General features: G+C 43.4%; 1 protein-coding gene across 14 annotated transcripts in view; it reads right to left on the reverse strand.

Moving 5' to 3' along the window:
• The window catches only part of BIN1 (bridging integrator 1), a 97624-nt gene that overhangs the window by 43660 nt on the left and 31749 nt on the right, over nt 1-22215 (reverse strand). For all 14 annotated transcript variants that reach the window (XM_062578530.1, XM_062578528.1, XM_062578533.1 and 11 more), the window contains exons 2-5: nt 9466-9546; nt 3886-3940; nt 3367-3461; nt 1791-1886 (exon numbers count right to left, since the gene is read on the reverse strand). In XM_062578530.1, coding sequence (XP_062434514.1) covers nt 1791-1886; nt 3367-3461; nt 3886-3940; nt 9466-9546 — 327 coding nt within the window. The remainder of the gene's footprint in view (nt 1-1790; nt 1887-3366; nt 3462-3885; nt 3941-9465; nt 9547-22215) is intronic.

Genomic DNA, 22215 nt, shown 5'->3' on the forward strand with positions numbered 1-22215 from the left:
TTTTGGTGGTCTCACTCTTGTCTTCCTTTGAAGATCCCAATCTAAGATCTCAGCAGTATCCCAGCAGAATTAAGAAATCCCAAAGATGCTAAACATTGAAGAAATGTGGCATGCTGAGTTGACCTAGGGCACAGCCAAGAAGGCTGGTAAAATACTATTTGGACAGAGTCTGCAGGAAGCCTGAAACAAAACCTTCTGCTATGGAAGTAGTGCAAGAGTCACTGCACTGCTGATTGAGGCACATAGAATTGCACTATAGGGACTGACCAGCAATAAAGCCTCATGTAGGTGAAAAGTGGCAGCAAATTTCTTCCTTCTTACCCATTTCGTATTTCCTGGGACAGAAGAGGCTGAAAATTGAGGCAAAAACAAGGAGACTCAGGAGGCAAGCACACTGCTCTTCAGCAGCGGTTTTATAAACCTGTGACCTGCCCCACATGGGTGCAGCATGCCCCTCCTGAAGCAACAAATGTCGACAAACGTTTTGAGACACATGTGGTGGGGAAAGGATTGTTTTCACTGGGAAGAAGCCAAGCTGATACTTCCCATATAGAGATATCGTTACTCATGCTTCCATATGGTGAAGACATTTCCTGCATAACTTTCTCAGACCAGAAGGAGAACAGATGATAGCGGGGGAAGGGAAGTTCACAGGACATCATTCAGACCTATGCTGGTGAACACAGGACTTCCCCTCAAAATCCTGTACAGCATCGTCCCCTTCCCCCACAAACAAGTGGCAATATGCACCCTCTTGTTTTGCAGTAATATTTTATCTTTAGCATCTCTCCCCTGGCTTCTTCACTCTGTCATTTTTAAGCCCAAAAGGAGAACACAGTGTTTTCATAGGACCCAGAACTACAAAGATCCTGGCTGCTGGAAAAGAAGAGCTTGCAGCAGCACAGCCACCACTTGTAAAGAAGGTATCAAGGGCTAAGTATGATCACAAGACAGTGCAAGTAATATGACAGGCAGTTGCTGTAGGTTCTTGTACAACATGCATACATACTGCCACCATGACACTTGTGGTCCTGCTCACGGTGACTCCGTAGAACCTGGGCAAGGTAAACTCATCATCTTTGGCCCAGAAAGTCTCCTGCCCTGCTTTTACTGTATCTTAATCAGCCCACACATTCAGGCTCTGCATCTCAGCTAGGAGACCATGTGCGTAAGTCCACAGGAAACAGATCCTACCACCTCTCAGCTGTCTATTACCAGCAGAGATGCTGTGTGGGCACTCTTGCTCTGCTCCAGGGCAGAGTCAAACGGGTTGCTTATGGTAACCTCTTTGGCTTTGGAAAGGCATAGACAAAGACTGCTCACACACTTCAGTGCATCTCAGAAGCTCTGTTCCTCTCCATTTGTTCCTTTTGCGATGTCAAAGTTTCTGCGTATGCCACTGCCATTCCAAACACACTGCATCCGTGAAGACTACGGAGGGAGCTCCAACTAGCAGAGAAGGGCTGACTCTCCAGGGACCCCCCACACGTGCACAAGAAAAGGCAATCCTGAGCTGCAGTCATCTGCAGCAGCAGGGCAGTTCCAGACGATCAGCTTTCAAGAGTTCACAGCTCCTTATCTTCTGACTGCTAAAGAGGAAAGGAGTTCACAGAAACACTTCTACAACCTCCCCAACCCAGACCAGTGTTAATCCACAGGCATATCTCTTGCATCACTGTGTATTTCCCCCACACGTATACCCTGTTAAAGAAGAAGATGCCAGAAATGGATTCTTATGAAGTGTTATCTGCTGTAATACCCTAGATCATAAGGTATAAAAAGAATCTTACTTTAATGTCTGGGAACTGGCCAAGGTATGTATCCATGGTCAGAAGCGCCTGATCCACCAGCTTCTGATGGAAATCCGTCCAGAGGAGGTCATTGTTCTGAAAAACAAAAGCAGTGAGCTAACTAATGGTGAGAAGAACACAGAATTCCGCATTTCTGTTTGTGTCAATGAGTGCTACAATCAACAACTTCCATTCCCCAGGGCTCTTAAAAAATAGTTATTTGTTTAGAAAAACTACGGAACAGAGAAGTGACTTGAAAAAAATAGCTTATGCCCGAAATGCAGAAACAGGGAGTGCTTGATGTACCTAGTTCAGGCAACTTCTACAAGGACACAGTGTCCGTCATGAACCTTTGAGAACCTTTCTTTTCCTTTGCTAGCCCAAATCCACGCAACAGAAGGGAAGATGAAGGTTAGGTGCGCTTTACCTCCCCCTCTCAATCTCCTCCCTCCAGTAGCCACAAGAATAGGCCACTTGACAGCACTAAGAACCATTTTCCGCTTTTCACTGCAACATACCCTTCTGAAGGATAACAATGAGAGAAAGCTATGCTAGCAGTCTTCAGCCCTCACATGACCTGCCTCAAGAGCCCCACAGAGGTCACATTCAAGGTTTGTTCCTGAGCACAATTTACCCTTGATCTCATCTTAGCCATGTTAAGTTTCCATCAACAGCTTGCGTTAGGTGGAAATCATCTCCCCCTTCTGTTTTTTTCCTGCTTGAACAAATGGTTTTGGTGAAAATATTAAGTAAAAATGCCCACTTTACAGGAGGTTGTTTTTTTTCTTTTTTTGGGGGGGGAGGGCGGGGGGGGGCAGGAATAGCACTTTTCTCCTGTCTGCCTTTCTCTAAAAGGGGGAAACGAACAAAGGCATTAAAAGGTGAAGGGAAGGCTGAAAAAATTCCTGCAGACCCTCAGAGCAGCTTCAGTCAGTTCTCAGGCCTCATGCTCCCTTTGACTTCTGACTGAGATTTGTTGAAGGCACAGTCTCCCAGGAGACACCTCAGCAGCTTAGGAAGAAGCAAGACCAACAGAAAATATGAAGCCAAACCAGCTGAATTACAAACTCTATCATTCACTGTAACAACACTTCCTAATGGAAAGCTTCCATATTAATGTAAGAATTGACCTGGAAACGTTCGAGTTTCATTTACTTCTTGGGTAAAAATGCATACATTACTTCAGCAAAGGTTTTTGCTTCTTCCGGTTTCCCCTGCCAAACAAATCTTTCTCCTGCCTCCCTCCCTAATTCTTCCCCACTGCTCCAATACTACAACTGCCGTAGCCCCACTTTGCAACCTCAAGGCAGATGGAGCCACAGAGCTGAATTACTCCAGCTGCTACTCAGCAGATCATCTCAGTCATGGACCTGGGGGTACCTGCCTCCAAGCTGGACCACCGCACACATGCAAAGGAAGAACCAAGCTGCCAAATGACAGGCTGTGCCCTAAGCTCCACAGAAAGTGGCTGGGCAATTTGGACAGGCATCACCTTATTAAGAGATGAGGAGAACAGCAGGTTGGGTTCCTCTGGCAGGCCAAGCCTAGGAACCTTAAGTACTAGACAGAGTCTTACCTCTGCTATTTTATTCGTGTCATCTCTCCCAGGCCAGTCTGGCTCATAAACTTCCTGCAAACACTCCGTCAGCTTCTTGGAGGCCTCGTGCATGGCTAGGAAAGAACAGATTACCACCTTAGAAAATCGCTTTATCCTTCATCCTGAGGGATGGGGACTCAGAGGTGTTGAATGGATTACAACAAATGCTAAGCTGTTCCCTACTGAATGCCTGATGAAGACAAAGATGAATGGTAACCAGTAGGAGAAAAGAACTCAAGAATGTAGTCGTATCAAACCATCCATGCTCATCCTCCACTAGGAGATGAAATAAGAGGATTTTCTGCTAAGATAGCACCACCACTTTTGGCACAAAAGCAAACCCCATTCCACCTGGTCTGGAAGAATTCTAACATTCCCGTCAAGATGAGGCTCATCGTTCGTAAAACCCATTGCTCAGATAGGGAACACCAGGACGAGCATGGGTTACAGCATACGTAAGCACTAGAAGGGAAAATGCTCTGTTTACGCAGACCTTACCTTTTACGGAAGCCAAGTAAGTTCGGAGGTCCTTCTGCAGCCTTGTGCCTTCTGACTGTGAAGATAAGGAGAAAACTATCAGTTATTCTCCCATACAGAAAGGGCATAAGAGGGAGGAGTCAAGCATTTCTAGATAAAGAAAAACTTCTTCGTCCCCCTCTAAACTGCCCAAAACAATGCAGTGACCAAGAAGTCACTGCAGGGACACAAGAACAGTTTGTTCTGATTAAACTGGAACAAGTTGAACAAAAATTATGCTCGAGAAAGGTGTACAGTCCAATGGGCCTTGCTTCCAAGAGAGAAGAACATTATTTACAGCATACAAGCTAGAAGTGCACCTCCCACCTACGCACCCTTGTACACTACTTACCTCCTATAGGGTTACCTAAGCCTTTTAAAGGTACCTAATCTGCCTAGGGGACTGAACAGAGTTTGCAGCCTGTGAGGTCTGCAGTCAGAAAGATTTCCAAAGAGAGGTCTACTTCTCAGTTTGGCCATGAACCCTGTTCCCCCAGTTCTCCTATGCAGCTGGGTGGTTTGTACCTGAGGTTCCTATCCAGGCCCCTCTTTGGCAGTAGAGCAGCTCTTTCACTAGTTGCAAGAGTTTCTTATTATTTTCAGCATTAATGCTTTCCCAAAGCACCTTTGGGATCTGCTTTCTTTCTGCGCATGTAGTACTTGCTCTCTATACTCTATAGGGAGCTGTCAGGTATACGCTTGATTTTACACAAACCTCTCAAGATGCAGACAGACACTGTCAAGTGCTACACAGAATAAATTCTCACAACTTCAGTGCACATTTAGAGGATGCTTCCTAAACTCAGAAGTAAAAAGAAAGGGAAGATAGTAAAACTGAAATCTGGGAAATGAATCCTCTTTCCAATTATCAGAGAGTAGGAGGTTTGAAGGAGTACAGAGAATCAAAGAGGTATGGTTGATCCTAAAGATGTTCAGAAAGAAAATATCATAGCACAGTAATTAAATTGTAAGCAAGTAAATGAAGAGAAAAGAAATAGTAGGTGTATATACCAGAATAATGAAACTCCACAAAAGGAAAGTAAAACTGGGACAGAAATAGAAGACCCAGGGCTGATTCTGAATCCCTTATTCATTTCTCACCTCTGCACCATCTAAGGAACTAACTTAAAACCTAAGCACAGGAAAAATGATATTATCTCTTGATGTACGAGAAAACCACAATAAGTTGTTCTACTCAAAGCACATTGCCTCTTGATATAGGAACAACTGCGTACTCAGAGGAATCACCACCAAAGTTTATAGTGCAGCAAGACAAGCGCAACATGCTTCAACACGACTGCCATCTTGTTTAAGCAGATATTGCCCTGTTTGCAGGCACAGTGTAATCCAACTCCGTGAACAGGTATAATGTGAAGGACAGTATGTGCAGGAAGAGGCATATTTAAAAATAGAAGTGCTATGCTTGGGAGGCTAGAAAAGCTCTCTCTCCAAAGTCCTAATGAATCATCTACTACGTAAAGTGCTAGGAAAAAAAAAGATGCGAGAGTTTTGTTTTCTATTACCAGAATTATTATTTACACCTTATTATTTACAATACCTTGTAAATAGGCTTTACAATAGCTTGTAAAAGGCTGCTTCTGAGGACTCTTTAAAAAAGAAAAACTGTTCTGGGTATGAGTAAAGCCCCAAAACCCAGACCTTCCCAACCATAGTCCCCTTAGTGGGAGGTAGACACATGCAAGTCAGATCCACAGATTTAGAGCCATGTATTTTTAGAACAGCAGCCAGCACTTTTCACCAGTCTCTTGAACTAAGAGGTGTGCAGAGAGGGTCCCACTGATTGACAAGGCCTGCTATCACAAGGCAAAACGCGCAAGTGTCACAGTTTTCCATACTCAAGAGAATCTGGTCTTGACCCCTCTTTTCACATAATTAGCAGTTGCAGGCATTGCCCAGGAAGCTGCGACCATGAAGGTCCTCCAGCTCTGTCATACACTATTGCTATTCTCTGTAACACACAAACTTCACATTCAATAAATCTGAGCTGCAAAACTGAGAAATGTCAGGCTTGCTCTGCCCGAACTTTTCTTGAGCTGCAGCTTTATTTTACTTGCCTCAGCTGTGATAGCAACTTCTCTAACTGACTAGGCATCTAAAGCTAATTTGCTTTGCTTTTGTACATCTTTGTGTGGTACAGCCACAGTTTTATATAGATAGCAGCAACAAACAGTTATTCTATATGGAATTTATTTATAGCTAACACAATCATGTAGCATAAAGAAATACAGGTCTAGTACGACAGAAGCAGCCTTGAGAAGTGGAAGGACAGGATGCAGCATACAGGGGGGATGATTAAGAGAGAGAGCACAGACTTAGTGTTGGAAACCCCATGGCTACAAACAACTCACTGGTGGTCAGTTTAAAAAAGGCAGACCTGTAGCTGGACAAAACTGGTTTTAAGGGTAGTAAAGAATACAAAGAAATTGTATCTAACAAAGGTAAAGGGCACCATACATAGCAAATTTGGATGTTTTGTGGCACTGTAGACCAATGAATAATGGTGTAAAAGTGTGTGAAGCCATCTAAAGATGACCCCCAGTGGATTCAAGAGAGAAAGAAGAAGCCACCAGCATGAACATCACATTCCTCCCAGCAGAGGACTCCAGATGCTGACAACTCACTGCAGCAGTATTACTGCATCAGTAATAGTGAAACCCCAATGTTAGGGCTCAGAGGAGCAGTGGAAGGGTGAGTAACACCATAATATTAGATAAAAGGGTAGAAACTAAGTAATGCAAGTGTGCAAGAATTTGAACTGCATTCTTGTTCCTTCTTTTTCTGTAAAAATGAGATCTGGACAAACAGGGGTTTGGCTCTTAAGATTTTTATTATACTAACAAATTTCTGGCTTTGTTTACATATAACCTATGTTTCCTCTTTTCCTATGAACAAGACTTTAACAATCCAAATCTACACTCCAAGAGCAAAGATTAAACCCACAACCCAGGAGGGACATTCAGAGCTATGCTGCCTACCCTGCAGGCCAAGGCTACACCTAACACTGTGGGAGATGGGCAGAGGATACAGCCCACACCAGTAGCAGCTTGTCTCTCACATGCTTGGTGTGAAACAGTGTAAACCAACCCAGCACTTCCATAAGAGTGACAGCTCCTGAGCATATCAAAACTCAGCAGCTCTACCAGGCAGAAAAATGAAGCAGTGCCAGGTGTAAGGACTGCCACGAGCCTCCTACTCTCTCCCCAGTGAAATATATTTCAAATGCCAGGGAAGAGAAGCTGAAGCCTGGTGAATCTTGGGCAGAAGCTGCCCTGCACCTTTGCAGCAGGCCTCTTGCCCCCTGTCCTGTGAGGATGGTTTTCTGAAGAGCTTGTTTGGCAGTTAGCAGCCAAAGATAGCTTGTCATGATGGAGGGGCACATGTGCCAGTTGTGCTGCTTGTCAAGCCTTCAAGAGACGTGGCAGAGCCCTGCAGAAGTATGGCTATATCAAGCTCGTGTCATATAGCAAGTCCATCTGTCTGAGCTAAAACACCCCTACCATTCAGAAACCTCAGATTGGTGCTCTCATACCCACCTGAATGAATGAAGATCTGGAAAGTGCAATGCCTTCCCTCATATCCGTTCAACCACCATTTAGGAAAACCACAAGATACCTTGGTTGAAGAAGAATGAACCATTTTTAGGCCTGCCCTCCATTCATCAATGTTACACACAAGCATTTATTCAAAAGTGGCCCAACACAGTCATTAGAGTCAGGAGACCCTAATCAACTCAGTAAACAAGACCAGTGCCTCTGGGATACTTTTCAAAGCTCTCCTCCTGTTATAATAACCCTCTGGTCACATCCCAGCCAATTCCAGAGAACAACTATTCTGCAAGAAGCCTGCAACAAAAGATCAGCTTTCCTCCAGACTTGTTTCCAGCTAGGGCACACTTCATAGGAAAGGCCACAGAAACCTCTCACACAGCTATACCATACACACTCTTATATATATATAGCTCAAGTTCCTCTCCAAGCCTTTTAGCATCATAACACCTCAGCCCTGGACACTAACAATCCAGCCAGCTCACACTTACAACCCTCCCTGTGTAACAGATACTGTTTAAATTTATGCTAGTAATGGGGGAACTAAGGGCCAAAGCAAAACCAATAGACCATACGTAGCAATTGCATAGCAGCTCTGGTTAATCTGATAAAGCATTTGCAGATTTAATTTCACAGACTACCCTGCAAAATAAGAACAAACTCAGCTGCAGGGGGTTATACAAGTGCTTCTTCACTAGACTTCTCAATGCCCCATGGAACTCCTGGCTTTTGAAATTTGGAGGAAAAAAAATCCCTGACAGCCAGAACAAGAAGTTTGGATTTGAGGGTTTTTTCAGTTTACGTTCTTAAAACGGCTGTCCTTTTCTTGATTGCTGACATTTAGTCTGCACAATGATATGAAAAAAATACCCCTGGCAAAATCATGCCTCTAGAAAGAAGACAAACTGAACTCCTCCATTACAAGGGGACACCATTGGTAGACATGGTATAGAGACATTACATGCCCTTCTGAAAAAAAAGAACAGCTACTACTACTGCCAAGAGAATGAGCATCAAGTCTCCAGAAATCTCTAGTCAGCCGGTTTAGCTATATCTCAAAGTCAGGTATTCATTGCATTCAGCTGTGGCAAATCCCTTCTCAGCTGGTTTTGGGACACAGCAGATCCACATCTGTCGAGTCGTAACAGATGAGAAGCAGCTGCCATTAAGAGCTCCAGAAGAAGGCACAAAATATATCAGGGTACAAAAGGGTCTAAAGGATTTCTTTTTCCCCTGCCTTTCCCACTCCTAGCACCACCCGAGTTTTGGTGTCGCCTGCGCTGCCTTCCAGGAAACAACAGACAAGCAAAGCTCCCCTAACATCAAGCACCACTGTAGCCACATCCAGCCCTGAAAATCCTCTGGAGTAAGTAATGTTTTCCCCTCATATCAGTGGCTGAAAGTTCCAGGTACAGAACATACCCAGTTCAAGATATAATCCTATCTCTGTCTAAGCAAAGGGCGGGGTGGGGGGATTAAATAAATGCAGGCTACACTAAAAAATACTTGTGTGCACCACAATACAGCGATGAAACACACATGCAAAAGAATCAGCTTAAACTTAACACTGTGGTCATGCAAAGATAGAAGTTAGTTTTAGAGCTTGATCAGCCCTGGAAATATGTTTCCTGTTCATCATTTGCTTTGTTCATTTCTCTTTTGCCTTTCATTGTGTTTAGAAAAGTGAATCTGCCCTGCTCCATTTTATTTTCCATTTCTAATCAGTTCTCTCCCCCTCCCCTCTGCCCAGCCCCATCCACCTTTCGGAGACACAGTGTTGCTCTTATGTCTCCACTTCCAGCTCAGCAGGAAAAAAACACTGAAAGAGACATCAATGTGATCTCTCATAAGTGAGCATAAGTGGGTTAAGAGTAGTGGGTCACTTCTATATGACTACAGCCTCATTTAATTTAATGGGTTTTATTTGCATATTACAGTAAAAAACTGGGAACAAATACTGAAACAGTATGTAATTATGTATCTCCAATTATCTTACCAGCTGTTTGTTGAAGTTTTGCACACACTGTTCAAACTGCTCATCTTTCGTTTCATCTGCTTTCCCAAGCTTCTGAAGGACCTGCAGAAAGAGAGGAAAAAGAGAAGAGGCTTCAAAAAACAAATATTGCAAAGCAGAAATGAACTTGTAAAGAGTTACAACTTTTGCTCACAAAGCAGAAAGAATGAAAAAGTTTCCCTTATTCTTGTTCTCTTGTACTCAGAATTTCTGGAATATTTCTCCACCAAGTCACAGTTTGAAAAAAGGGCTCAGATGAGTCAGGATGAACTCAGATCTATTATATTTTGCTCTACAGAAGAGCACAAGCCATATTTGCCTGTCACCAGTCTAACACTTTCTGCAAGCAGGGCGATACCAACCCAGCTGTTTATCTCCTGGACAAACAAGAAAAACCACATCCTTAATGCTTTTTGTTGTGTGGTTACATTCATCCTGGTTTAAACACTAGGCTCTGGTCCAAGATTTTTTTTTTTTTTTTTTTTTTTTGTTGTCTTGGAACAGCTCAACTGCACCCTCAAACATGGAAAGCCATTCACTCAGTGATTTCTTAAGAAAGAGAAGGTGGCTGAAGCAGGGAAAGTTCTACCTTCTTTCTTCCTTTTCCTACTCTGCTCAGGCTTTGCACAAGCTGGCTGTTGAAAACAATTTGGGATCTTATGCCATGAGTCTATCCCACTCCAACTGTCACATCTGAGAGTGTCACAGCAGCCAGCCCTGTTCCTCTCTCAGCCTCTCTGCACAGCACAGCTATCTGCAGCCTGCATAAAATCCTTATCAGGCTACTTCCCTAATCACAGCTCTCTTTTAATGATTTCTCTGTATAGCTAAGTGGGCAGCTTGAGGGCTTTGAACAAAGCCCTTCATTTTCCAGGCAGGAAGGCAGGTCCACCATAAGAGAGTGAGGCAAAGTACAGCTGCAGAGGAGGGCAGCAGCTATTTGCTGCGCCCCAAGCAACTCCAGCAGCAGGGACACGAGGATGCAAACTCTAGCTAGTTAGGCTTGATGAACAATATCTTTGTTAAGCAAAAATAAAAGCTGACCATGCTCAAAATAAAGCCTTGTCTCCCAGGGCCAGTAAAAATATAAAAGAACCCACTCAGTCCTCACTTGCAAGGGATTCTAGAGAGCTGGAGGGGGCTAAAAGGGTGTTGAGTGAAAACCTTGAAAAGGAAGCAACTGGCTGCCAGAGGGGCAGAAAGCACTGCAAAACAGAAGCTGTTTTCAGCAGCAGGCCTTTATCATTCAGTCCCTCTTAATGCAGAATACTACCAAGGTGTAGAAGCTGGTGTAGACCTTCAAGTCTAGAAGGTGTCCACTAGTAACTGTCCCCAGACCAGCCACTCCTGGGGACTACCAGGCAGCCACAACAGCCACCCAAAGCAGCTGCTGCTAACTCCCACTGCCACAAGTGGATCTCTTCAGAATGTAAGGAGGACTTTCCCCCTGCAGGGTGAGAATCAGTCAGTCTTTGGTGTTTTAGCTCACAGAAGGGCATTGAGAAGGTCCATGCAACAGGATGTCATCATCTATTGCCCTAATCATTTTATTACATAGACATAGTACAAATATCTTTAGCCCTGGCTACGTGGCCAGTCTGCATTCTGCTCTCCCCCATTAAAGTAAACACATTCCCCAGCTCATTCCTGGCTGCAGGAACTCACCCTAGAGCTAGGCACAATAAATCAGTGCAAACTTTTAGCACCTGGCTCATAGGTCTCATTATTTAGGATTAGGCTGGGATTGGGCATCTAGGATAGAATCACTCATTTTCATTCTCCCTCTGTTCAACATCCTCCCTTCACTTCCAAGGATCTTTGAGGTTTTCAAGATCAGCAAAAGAGAGGAAAAAAAACTGACACATACAGATGAACGCCGCCTTGCTTGTAATCAAGGACTGATCTGAAAAATCTCCAAAGCCAGAAGCACAACTCTCTACAATTTAAGTGGTAACTATAAACACTGCAGCTACAAGTCTCTTATGTGCTTGGTTGGCAGGCTACCCAGCAGAACGCATGCAGCACAGATATTTGCTTCTCTCTCTTCAGCTCCTGGCACACAGGAGCTTGTTGGAGAGCAGAACAGCAACATTGGTTGGACAGGCAAAGCCCTGTACAAGAGTCAGTGGTGCCTCTGCTCCAGTGAAGGAAAGTGCCTGTCACAGGTCCGTTGCTGTAGATCAGGCTACATATTTCTCTACCATTCCAACAGATGACAAGGATTCAGCTTAACTTTATCTTTCTCAGGTGGTATGGTGAGCCACTTCCAGAAAGAATGTTGCTCAAAGCTCAGATGTTCAACTGTACTCCAGGAGGCTACCAGATCTACGGAGCAAGGACTTCCCACTTATTGGATGGCTTTTCTACACGTCATCAGGCACAAGAAAACAACCAACAGAAGTGCCCATCAGCAATACTTAGCAAGTATACAAGTTACAAATTCCAAGGAGAAATAAAGTTTCCAATATGAAGATCAATAGAATTGTTGCAGATAAAAAAGTAGCTTTTTATGGGGTAATAGACCTGTGCAGTTAATCAGGAGACAACATGATGCTTTCAGGCCTGGAGGGAAGGAAAGGAGACAATTTAGTTCAAAAGATTATGTTGCTAGGGGTCAAAGATTTAGAACAGACTCAGGGCTTCTGGATATAAAACACTACAATCAGTGCTCACAAACTGTTCGTTGGGATAGGCTGCACTCCTGCTTCCCACGTGGCCAAGAAGCTGATCTGCAATTCCACAGTTTCTAATGGGGACAGACATACGGAGTCTGGGATCACCCAGCCAGCTAGAAAGCTCTTGTTCCACTATGCTGAGAGGTCTGCACAAGCCCTGCAAAACACCTGGTACTCCCAAAATCTCAGGAATTCACTGTCCAGTTCTAGGAAAAAAAGCTTTTGTGGGAACAGTTACACTCAGCTGAGGAGCTCTACGAGGTGGGAAGGAACTGATGAAGAAAAACTTGCACACTTCCCAGAGTGATGGGGCAGGCAAAATAGAAGAGTCAGGGAACACTAGCAGAGAACAAAGGCAAGAAAAACAAAGCACACAACAAGAAAAAAAGAGTGAGACTGTGAGAAGTGCTCTGAGAAGTGCTCTGACTTCCCTCTTTTTTTCTTTTATCTCCTACAAGAGAGCTTGTGCCCTCAACCCTCCCCCCCCCCCCCCCCCCCCGGTCATATATGCAAGTCCCAGCCATACAGCCCATGTTGATCCCCCCCATTTTTTCCCATGACACAGTGGAGAGATCACAGCTCTGCACTGCAGCTTGACAGGGGTTTTCTTCGCACACAGTTCTCTCCAAAACACCAATCTGTCCCACGGTATGAGCCTGTAGGTCTAATCCAAAAAGTCATTTGAGTAGTTTAAAGTCACAGCTCCACAAGGTTGGTCCTCAAACCTGCTCCCATACAGGCAAGTTGTACTAGCAGGTCCCTCCAGACCCCCCAAACTATATGGGGGTGGAGCTGATGGCCCTGGATGTGCTGTTGACTGCAGGCACATCCGTTCACTCTGCTAATAACCTGCGAGTTCACAGGATAACTTCTCTCCCCAGGCCGGGCAAGTGCCGTCATAGGTCAGGCTATTCCGGGTGAGCCACGGCTGCTCCCTCCCTTCCCCCTGCGATAGTCTTTAATCCTCCAGCTCATTGCAAAGCCAGATAAAGTTCGGATGGAAACTTTAGCTCTATTAATGGAGTAGATTTATCAGGGTAGGAGTCAGGGCCCCAACACAACTCCCAGATCTCAGGACATGATTGGATTAGTGTGGGTGTGATCTGTCAGCTGCTGTCTGGAGGCAAACCACACCAGGCAGAAGGCATGAATCTGGCATTTAAAGGATTAAGCAGCAGCCATGGCTAGGTTCTTTGGTCTGCCCTTGACCTGAGAAGTCCCAGTCTTGCAAAAGGAAAGTGACCATTTCAAGAAAGTCGAAGGTATAAGCTAGGAGGAAGGAAGGAATACTTCGTACCAATGAGGCAGTTTAACCCAAGATATTACAGGATGAATTTCAGCTTAAGGCTCTAGCATTGCTGTGGGTTCTAGTCTTGGTTCACCCAAAGACATGATGGGGATGTCACCCCAATATTTTTGGCTTCAGGGACCTAACATATATTTAGGCACTTAAACATTGGTTTCCAGTGCTGCTCAGAACCCAGGTCTGTCCTGTCAACTAGATTTACAGGTGCTCTGTGTTTCTGACAAACTAGGCACGCAACTAAGCACTCCAGAAGCTCCAAACACAGCCAAAACTCCTTTCAGTTTTCCCTTTGTTTAAATAGAGGCAACAAGGAACAAGGAGATTTAGAGTTTAACAGAAATATTAAAAGTGCTTGAAAATCCTAGCAGGTAAAAGGTTATTACAACAAACCAAAAAAGCCTAAAAAACCCCACACTTTTCACATCAGGAATGCATTTGTAAACCTGTTGTTGCAGGCAGGACTATCTGCAATAAGCTTTAAATGGGTATGTTTAGGGAAGTAAGATACCACAGATAAGATGACAGAGGAATCTAGAAATTCTTCTTTAACAGAAATCTGGCATTCTGCTAGAAGTAAAGGCAATAGCTTTTGAAAACTACAGGTTTTCTCAGCAACATGGAAGTTTGCCCAAGGAAATCCAAGCTACAGGTAATCCCCAGAATCAACAGGGTACAATTCACAGGATGACTACGTGTTATCTGAAAAACATGATTTTGTAGGAGGATTCAAAAGGAGTGATCTCATCTGTCTGCAGTTTAACCTCTTTTTTCCTGGTAGCAGGAAGCATTCCCAAGAGGCAAATCCCTGCACTTCTCAGTACAGTGCAGTTTCCCGTGCTCTGTTTTGCATACCTGATGCTCATGGACAGGATATTAGTTCTGTGATCACCAACCTCTCTGACAATGTAGTAACACCCAGTGCCAAGTAGCAGTATCAGACAAATTAAAATTCAGTTCTGCTCTGTTCTAAAAAGCAACTTTAAGGGATTCATATTTACTGCTTTCTAACAGGATAACATACTCCAACTGCTTAATGCAGCCCCACAGTAAGAGCCCTGAAAACCCAAATATTCTGAGCATGCCCCACAGAGGCATGCTACATGAACCAGTAACTAATGAAACTTTAGTTTTCACAGCATAAGGTTCATCCAGGCCATAGGTCAGTTTAGAAAATGCTGACGATGAGCAGGAAGTCAATCTGACGTTCAGATCTCAAATAGAGCTAAGTTTGGATCCAAAACCACCTGAATTTAGGGTGGACCAGTCTTGAGGAAGTGGGATTTGTTGAGCCTACAGCCAAGAAAGGATGTGCCCTGATGGTCCACAGCTTACTCTACGCTGCATTAGAAGAGCTGTGGTCACACCCCATGGATATAGGCCCTATGCTCCTAAATCCCTCCATCCTCTCCCCTCTCCTCCCTTCACAAATGCCTCCGACTCCTGCAGTATCTGCCATCCCCAGTGTAGTATCTCCAGCTCTCTCAAGCCTCCAATTACCAACTGGGCAAACAGGCAGTAAATACTGTGACTAATCTTGAATTGCCAGAGTGGCATATGCCAGTGGGTCAACTAGCAAGCTGAACAGAACAAACAAATCTTTGATCTCATACTGCAACTTACACTTCCATGGAGAACATTACACTAGGAAGAGGGAGAGAACAGTACCAAGTCAGCTGGAAAGCACAAAGCAATACTACTAAAAAGAAAGAAAAACAAAGGAAATTTCATAAGCTATTTAAGCCTGGTTTCTTTTCTACCCAGATGAAATGCGACTTGCTCGATGAAGTAGATTTGTGCTCATGGAGCAGACTAAGGAAGAGAAACAAGAATGAAAGTGGCAGACTTGCTTCCCCTTTGACTCTCCCCAGGAATAAGGCATGTTCTGCTGACCTTTTTCCTGCCTCTAGGCGGCCTGGAAGACAGCCTGGTTTTCCTCATCTAAGTATGGCACAATTAAGTCTTTCTTTGAAAGACGTGGACAAAGGCAGATGGGAACGGAGAGGAAGAAACTCCAAATGTCTTGACACTGCATTTTAAATTGAGAAATTATTCCTGGGGCTGAGCAGTCAGCAAGACCTATGATGACTGAGAGATGGGGAAAGGGCAGCTACACACTTAGGGCAGACAGAGGACTTCTTGTTCACTTATCTATAAAAACACAACACACACACAATGAAGCCTGCAAAGACAGGACATTGCCTCAGGCATCAGGCCAAGAGTTGGGAAATTGGGGCTTTGTCAGAGACTTCCTGTGTGACCTGGAGAATCTATGCCCAAGTGTCATATCAATCTAGCTATGAAGAGAAGTGTTTCTTCTGCACATCATGGTAAACAGATTTATCCCTGGCATCCAAGCTGGCAAATGGGAAACAGAGGTACTAAGAAATGAGATGACCACTTTGTTATCTTTTCAGTGCTCAGCCCAAGGTACCTTGTTTCTGATTTTCAAAGGTATTTCTCTGAGAAAAGTCTGTGAGAGTTCACTTACTTGGCCATACTCTAAAATCAAATCTAAGAAAAGAAACCCAACATCTAAAAAAATGTCTGTGGCCATATTGGATGTTCCAAGATTTTAACACCACAAAACTACAGACATGGTAACAGTGAAGAATTTAAAGCATTAGAATAGATTGCATTGAGATCCTTCACTACTGAATGACTTAAGACAGAATTTATACAAGCATTTCAGGAGTGATAAAAGCAGGATTGTACTCTTCACAGGGGATGGATTTTGTAATGCCTTTCCAAAGCTGGTACTCCCAAATCCTGAAAGCGACAGCAACAGAAGCTCAATCTCCTGGCCCCTGAACAGAAAACCTCCCTCAAAAATCCCTATTCCTTCCTCCACATCACCATCAAAGTGGTTCAACATATATCTAAGCATGTCTAAGTAATAACGGCAATTACAGCTTACCTAAGAAACACATGTCACTGCTACCTTTCTTATATGACACTATACTGCAAATTATCTATCAGAGTAACAGTGCATTGCCCTGAAAACTCATTCTAAATGACCATCTCTGACAGCTATGAAAGAGCAGTTTCACCATGAACTGCATCTTCAGGACATGCTTCTCAAGTTTAAAAAGACTAAGGATGGTCATATTGCGTGACTTGACAAGGCTTAACCTCCTCACTCGCTTTATAGTCAGTAGGAAAAAGCAGGAGACCCACTTTGCTGTTCTGAATCATTCTCTGGAGAAACCTTCTTCTCTGTAACAGCCTCAGAAGGACTTCAAGGCAAAAAGCTTCACCAGGATAAAACTAATCTCTTAAGAATATACCTGTTTCTGATCTCTGCACGCCAGTTGGAATACAAGAAAGATGTGGAAATAAGCAAAGCAGGTACAGGATTTTTTCAAAGTCTGGTAACTTGGAGTGATGGTCAGCCAGTCCTCAAGGCTAAGTCAAAACTGAGTAATAACCCCAGAAGGGGGTCTCCAAAGGACCTGTCCTACTTTTGCAACGTTGCACCATGCTAGTCTAACTCTAGTCCTGCTTCGAGTATCTTCCTTCATACACACTGCTAAAGACTGCCCTTTTACTTTCAAGAAAAACAAGCAGATTATTTGGCTACAGCAGATTTTTTCTGTATAGCATTTGCCATCCTTTGTTTAAACTCAGAGACTTATTTCAGCAACTGCAAGGCACAAGCATATAGTCATAATCCTCTGAGGATCCTAACCACACCATGTGCATCACCCAAGACCTCAAGCAAATCAAAGTTACTGTGCTCAGTTTCTTCCTATGGGAGAAGGCAGCTGGATGAGAAGACTGAGTTAGTTGCTACACTAAAATATCTCAAAATACTCAAAACCAAGGTCAGAAACACGCAAATCAGTAATACTACAGGGAGAATATCATTTCGCTTTCTTGCGGTAACAGCATCATAAAAAGTCTTTCATACTTTCAAAAATTTGTGAAGGTACTTAAAATTACTTTATGATCTTCATTACAAAGACAACTAATTCAAGCAAATTCTTTAAATCTCTCACTCTTAAGGTGCTTCCTCCAGTGCTTAGATCGCTCTGAGGACTTTCTCAAGCTACAGGCTGTTGACCAAGGGATTCACATCACTCATAGAAAGGGCTGTTCATATCACTTCTCAGCATCCTAAGATCAGAGAATCAGGCCTACCCTCAGACATGTTCAGCCCAAGTATGGAACAGCAAATAAGAGGAGGGAGGAAGATCTGGGCACTTTAGCTCCTCACATCATTTCATCTCCCAAGCCCACCCCACAGCCTAATGATAAAGGATGATGCTGTGGCACAACATAGGAGTAGCAAAATTACCAAATGTGCACAAGGTCCAGAGACTCTCTTCCCCTCAACAGTCACTCTGTGAGCCTAGCAGACCTCAGACCGTATCTGCGCTTGGAGGTTAGTTTACATGCTATGCCAGAAGAATTACTGGACAGTAATTCTTCTTTGCTTTGTGAGCCAATATTCCCACACCAGCAGGCAGAGCTTTATCTCCAGCCTACAGAGCCCCCTTGGAACTGAGTACACAGGATCAGAACCCCTAGTCAGTTTTCTGTGCTAGGACAAGGGCCAGAATGATTTTCATCAACAAGATTACCTCTTCCTCCATCTCTATTACTCCCTCAGCAACTGCAGTAACATCTGCTGAGTCCATTCCTCATCTCAGCATGACATTTCTGCAGACCAGCACAAACAGGATCCCTTTGTTTTGGATTTTCCTGCTGCAGGTTCCTCCCATTCCTACTTACAGTACTCAACTGTTCGAGGGAAGTGCTCAATGCTTTGCTTTCAATTTCTACTCTGTGACCAAATCACTTTTCTAAATGGGGCTTTGACATTTCCCTGCCTTAATATCACTCTGGGAAGCCTGGGTTACCAACATCTGCTAGCACCGTCTCTAACTATAGTGTATTGTCAACAAATAAACTAAAGAGAGTAGAAAGGCCAAGAGCTTCATACCTGGCTGGCACAAGCTTCTACCTGTTTAGACAGCTTCTATCTGTTTAGGGATCAAGCATGAAAGAAAACACATGTCCTGTTTAACTCATTGCTGCTCCACTATCTCATGAGCAAAGTGTTATCCTCTAAAAGGTAAAGCCTCCATATTCAAAGAGGTTAAGTATGGGGACTTTAGAGGGTGGGGAGAATGTTTTTGCTAGCCTCACTCTGATTGCTGCTATGCTCCCTGCAAAACCAGAACAGTAGTTCCAGAAACCTTGGGGTTTTGGATACTTACCAGGTTGGAAGTTTCTCCTCCACTACCAAAAAGAAAGCCTTTCACATACAAGTCACCTACAGGAGAGGCAGCACCTTTTTGCAGGCTCAAGTCACATTGTTCAGGTGGTAAAGCATTAACTGCTCCAAATATCAAGGGTGGGAGCTAAGGTCCTGGATGAAGATACTCTCCACCCCTACCTTAAAGTAAAAATTTTATGCTACAAGAGTCAGTCATTGTGAAAATGCCTATGTTGCTCATGTTTTTAAAATATGCATATATATGCACACATGATATTTTTGCGTATTTTATCAAGACATTAGGGCCCTACCTAATCTGAACCACTGCAGGTGGCTGCTCACAAAAAGATTCCGGAGGAGAAACTAATCAGAGACCCACTGTAACTCACTCACACACATACTATCACATGAAGTTAGTAATCTCCCAGAGTATACCTGCTACATTGAAAAAGGCTTGTCAGCATTTATTAATGCTCTGATTAACCCATGAAAGGTTACGCGAACTGCTATGAAAGTTACAGCTATAATATTCTGAAATGTTATACAGAATAATGTTGACTTAACAGTCAAAGTGGTTTTACTTATTTTACTCAGTCAGTCTACAGGTTTCAGAAAGGCAATCCTCCAAAAGAAATTCATAAATCCATATAATCTAAAAATAAGCAATCACTTTTTTCAAGATATAAGTCAAAAACCCACTGAGAAGGCTAAAATCTCCAGTCTAGGAGAGTAATAAGGTGCTTTCCTCTCTTTGCATCTATTTTTTTTTTTATAGGAAGCTTGGAAGTACAATTGCCTAGAGGTCTAAGCACTGAGATTCCACTGTCAGCTGGCGCATCTAATAAATATAAAACAATATATGGATGCAAATTGCATTTTATCTAGTACCCACTAGGGAACTGGGTTTTTGGTCAAGAAGTAGGGTAGTTCCAAAGTGGTTGTCTGCTCACTGATTTCCATGGTCCGTCCTCTTCTCTCCTAGGCATTAAGCACTTCACTTCTTTAATCTATCGTCTGTAGCACTCCAAGAATAACATTTTCCATCTCTCCTTTCTCTGAACTTTACGCTTACAGTTACAGAAGCAATCTCTCTCAAACTACTGAGAGAGTCTCCTTTTATTCCCCCATCTTTGACTATGTAGGTACCTCACACACTCAACACTGTTTGGCAAACACCACTTAAATAGGAAGGGAGCCAAGGTTAAAACTATCAGCTACCTGTTCCGCCTCCACCAAACACTCCCTGTAACACTTCTGCACCTTCCAACAGCTACTTTGTGAACAGTTCTGTATTCTACATGAGAAGCATCTCATCAGTGAAAATATGAATGAATGCACAGAAGATTCCAAAATTTGCCTTTATTACAGAGAATATGATCAAAATGACAAGAGAGTAGTCTGTAGGGAATCTAGGTTTTTTGTTTTGGTTTGGTTTTTTTGGTTTGAGGAGGAAAGGCCATTTACTGATTTAGACTTCTTTTTTGGTACCTTCTCCAAGCTCTCAAAGGGTATCATCAGGGACCAGAAACAATAAACGATTTATTCCAGCTCTTACACAGGACTCACAGCATTGCTGACATCCAGACAGTTTCATGAGCATTGTACAGATACGCAGCCAGTACAGAGATGCTTTAAAAACAGTTCGTAGTCATCCACTTCATTCCTAAGGCTCCGTGCTCTAGTTCTCGTGAAACTAGGCCACGACATCTATATCTCAGCAAGGCTGATGGATTCACATTGCCATTTTGTGGTAAGCCGAGAACCATCCTTTCTCCAAGGCATAGAATCAGAGTTCTGAAACCAAAAGGCACAGGAAGCACAGTGCAGTTAATATGCACTAATTCCAGCCTCATACAGTCTCATTAAAGAAGGAGATAAAGACGACATTCAAGTGGAAGTAAAACCCAGAGGCTCAGCCAATTTTGCGCGGCATCTGCTTTGGCAAAAAGCCCATACATAAACTCTTTGGGGAAAGAGGCAAGTTCTATACGCACTCCCTCACTTCTGTGTCTGAGAGTGCTTTAAGGAAAAAAAAGTTGTTCACAGTACTTTTAAATAGATCCATTTCAGTTTTAAAGCAAAAAATAAATCTCAGACCTCCACAATATCCCTCAGATACATTTAAGAACTACATTACAAGCACGTTACTCTTTTTAAAAAAATTATTTTATGTAACATTAAGTGGAACAAAGTTACAGATAGAATTGCTCCCCAAACAGTAGGATGGCCAGTATTTTTAATTATCTGTCCTGGGAAAAGAAAGATCTAAAATATCCTTGCAGAAAGTGTTAAAACTGATAACTTGGAAGGCTTATTTTATAAGAGACTCTACAATAATGCTCCCTTGGTAGCCAACCACTGAAAGACATTTGAAAAATTCATAGGTCATAGGGTCAGCCCCCAGATTTTCTCCAGTTTAACAGGTTGCTAAGCACAAGTCTTCTCTTCTGTAAAACATCTACTGTGAGCACATCCACATCAGATAGTGTTTGCTCTGCTCTCACTAGCTATCAGCAAGATGGATGCTAAACTTTGAAATCTTCAGTGGAAATGCACCATGGAAAGATTAAGCCAGGGCTACTTGGCTGCAAACATCTCCTTTGCTCCGAAGATCAGATCCAGAACTCTTCGCATCCCTCTCCCCAAACCACAATCTAAAGACAGGGGACATATAATTATCAGGTACATAAAAATTATATAGCACCTGACGCTACATTTGCAGAGAACAGTGCTCTTTCACACTTCACTGTCCTGTTTACATCAGGCATGAATTTACTGGCAGTATGAAAGGTGATGCTATCCCCATGCCACCAGTCACTTCTGTGCTCCTGTAGTAGGTGACAGGCATGACAAGTTCAGCTGCCCCTCTCTTCCATCTGATCATGAATCCACAGTACTGTACAGAGTCCTCATCATTTTCTTGTGTGGCAGAAGATACATCTGACACTCCGGGTCACGGTGAGAAAGAGCATACCTCATCTACCACAGCTCTGATTTTGGAGGGTCCCTCATCTGACATCACCACCATCTACACAGGCAGAAAGAGTGCTGTGCTGAAGCACTCTCACTTACGCCAGACAGCAGTTTGCTGAGCATTTGTAGCTGTAAATCCAGCAGAGTTCTTCACATGCTAGAGCAGCAGCATTAGGTTTGCTGTATCTTCAAACTTGGAACACCCTTTCAAAATGCTTCTCATTAATGATGGGATCTCTCAGTATCCCCAGGGAAGCAAGGGACAAGCCACAGAAATTCAAGGACAGTAGTTTTTCATGTTTTACCTCCCCTCCCAAATCTTCACATCAAGATCTCCCAACCAAGGCAAAGCACCGCTACTTAACAACTCAAGTCACTTTTGCCCTTCACATAGCTCCCAGTTCTCAGATAACTAGATCTGATTTGAGCTCAGCAGCTTTTATTTTTGACAGCAGTCTCAGAGCTCAGTTACCAGGCTTGGACAGGTAGGCTCTCTGCCCAGCTCCTGGCTGGAAGGGTGGCAACAGATGTTGAATATATTACAGACAAGTGGACATGAG

This window comes from Rhea pennata, chromosome 6 (genome assembly GCF_028389875.1).
Source record: "Rhea pennata isolate bPtePen1 chromosome 6, bPtePen1.pri, whole genome shotgun sequence".
Classification (NCBI taxonomy): Eukaryota; Metazoa; Chordata; class Aves; order Rheiformes; family Rheidae; genus Rhea; species Rhea pennata.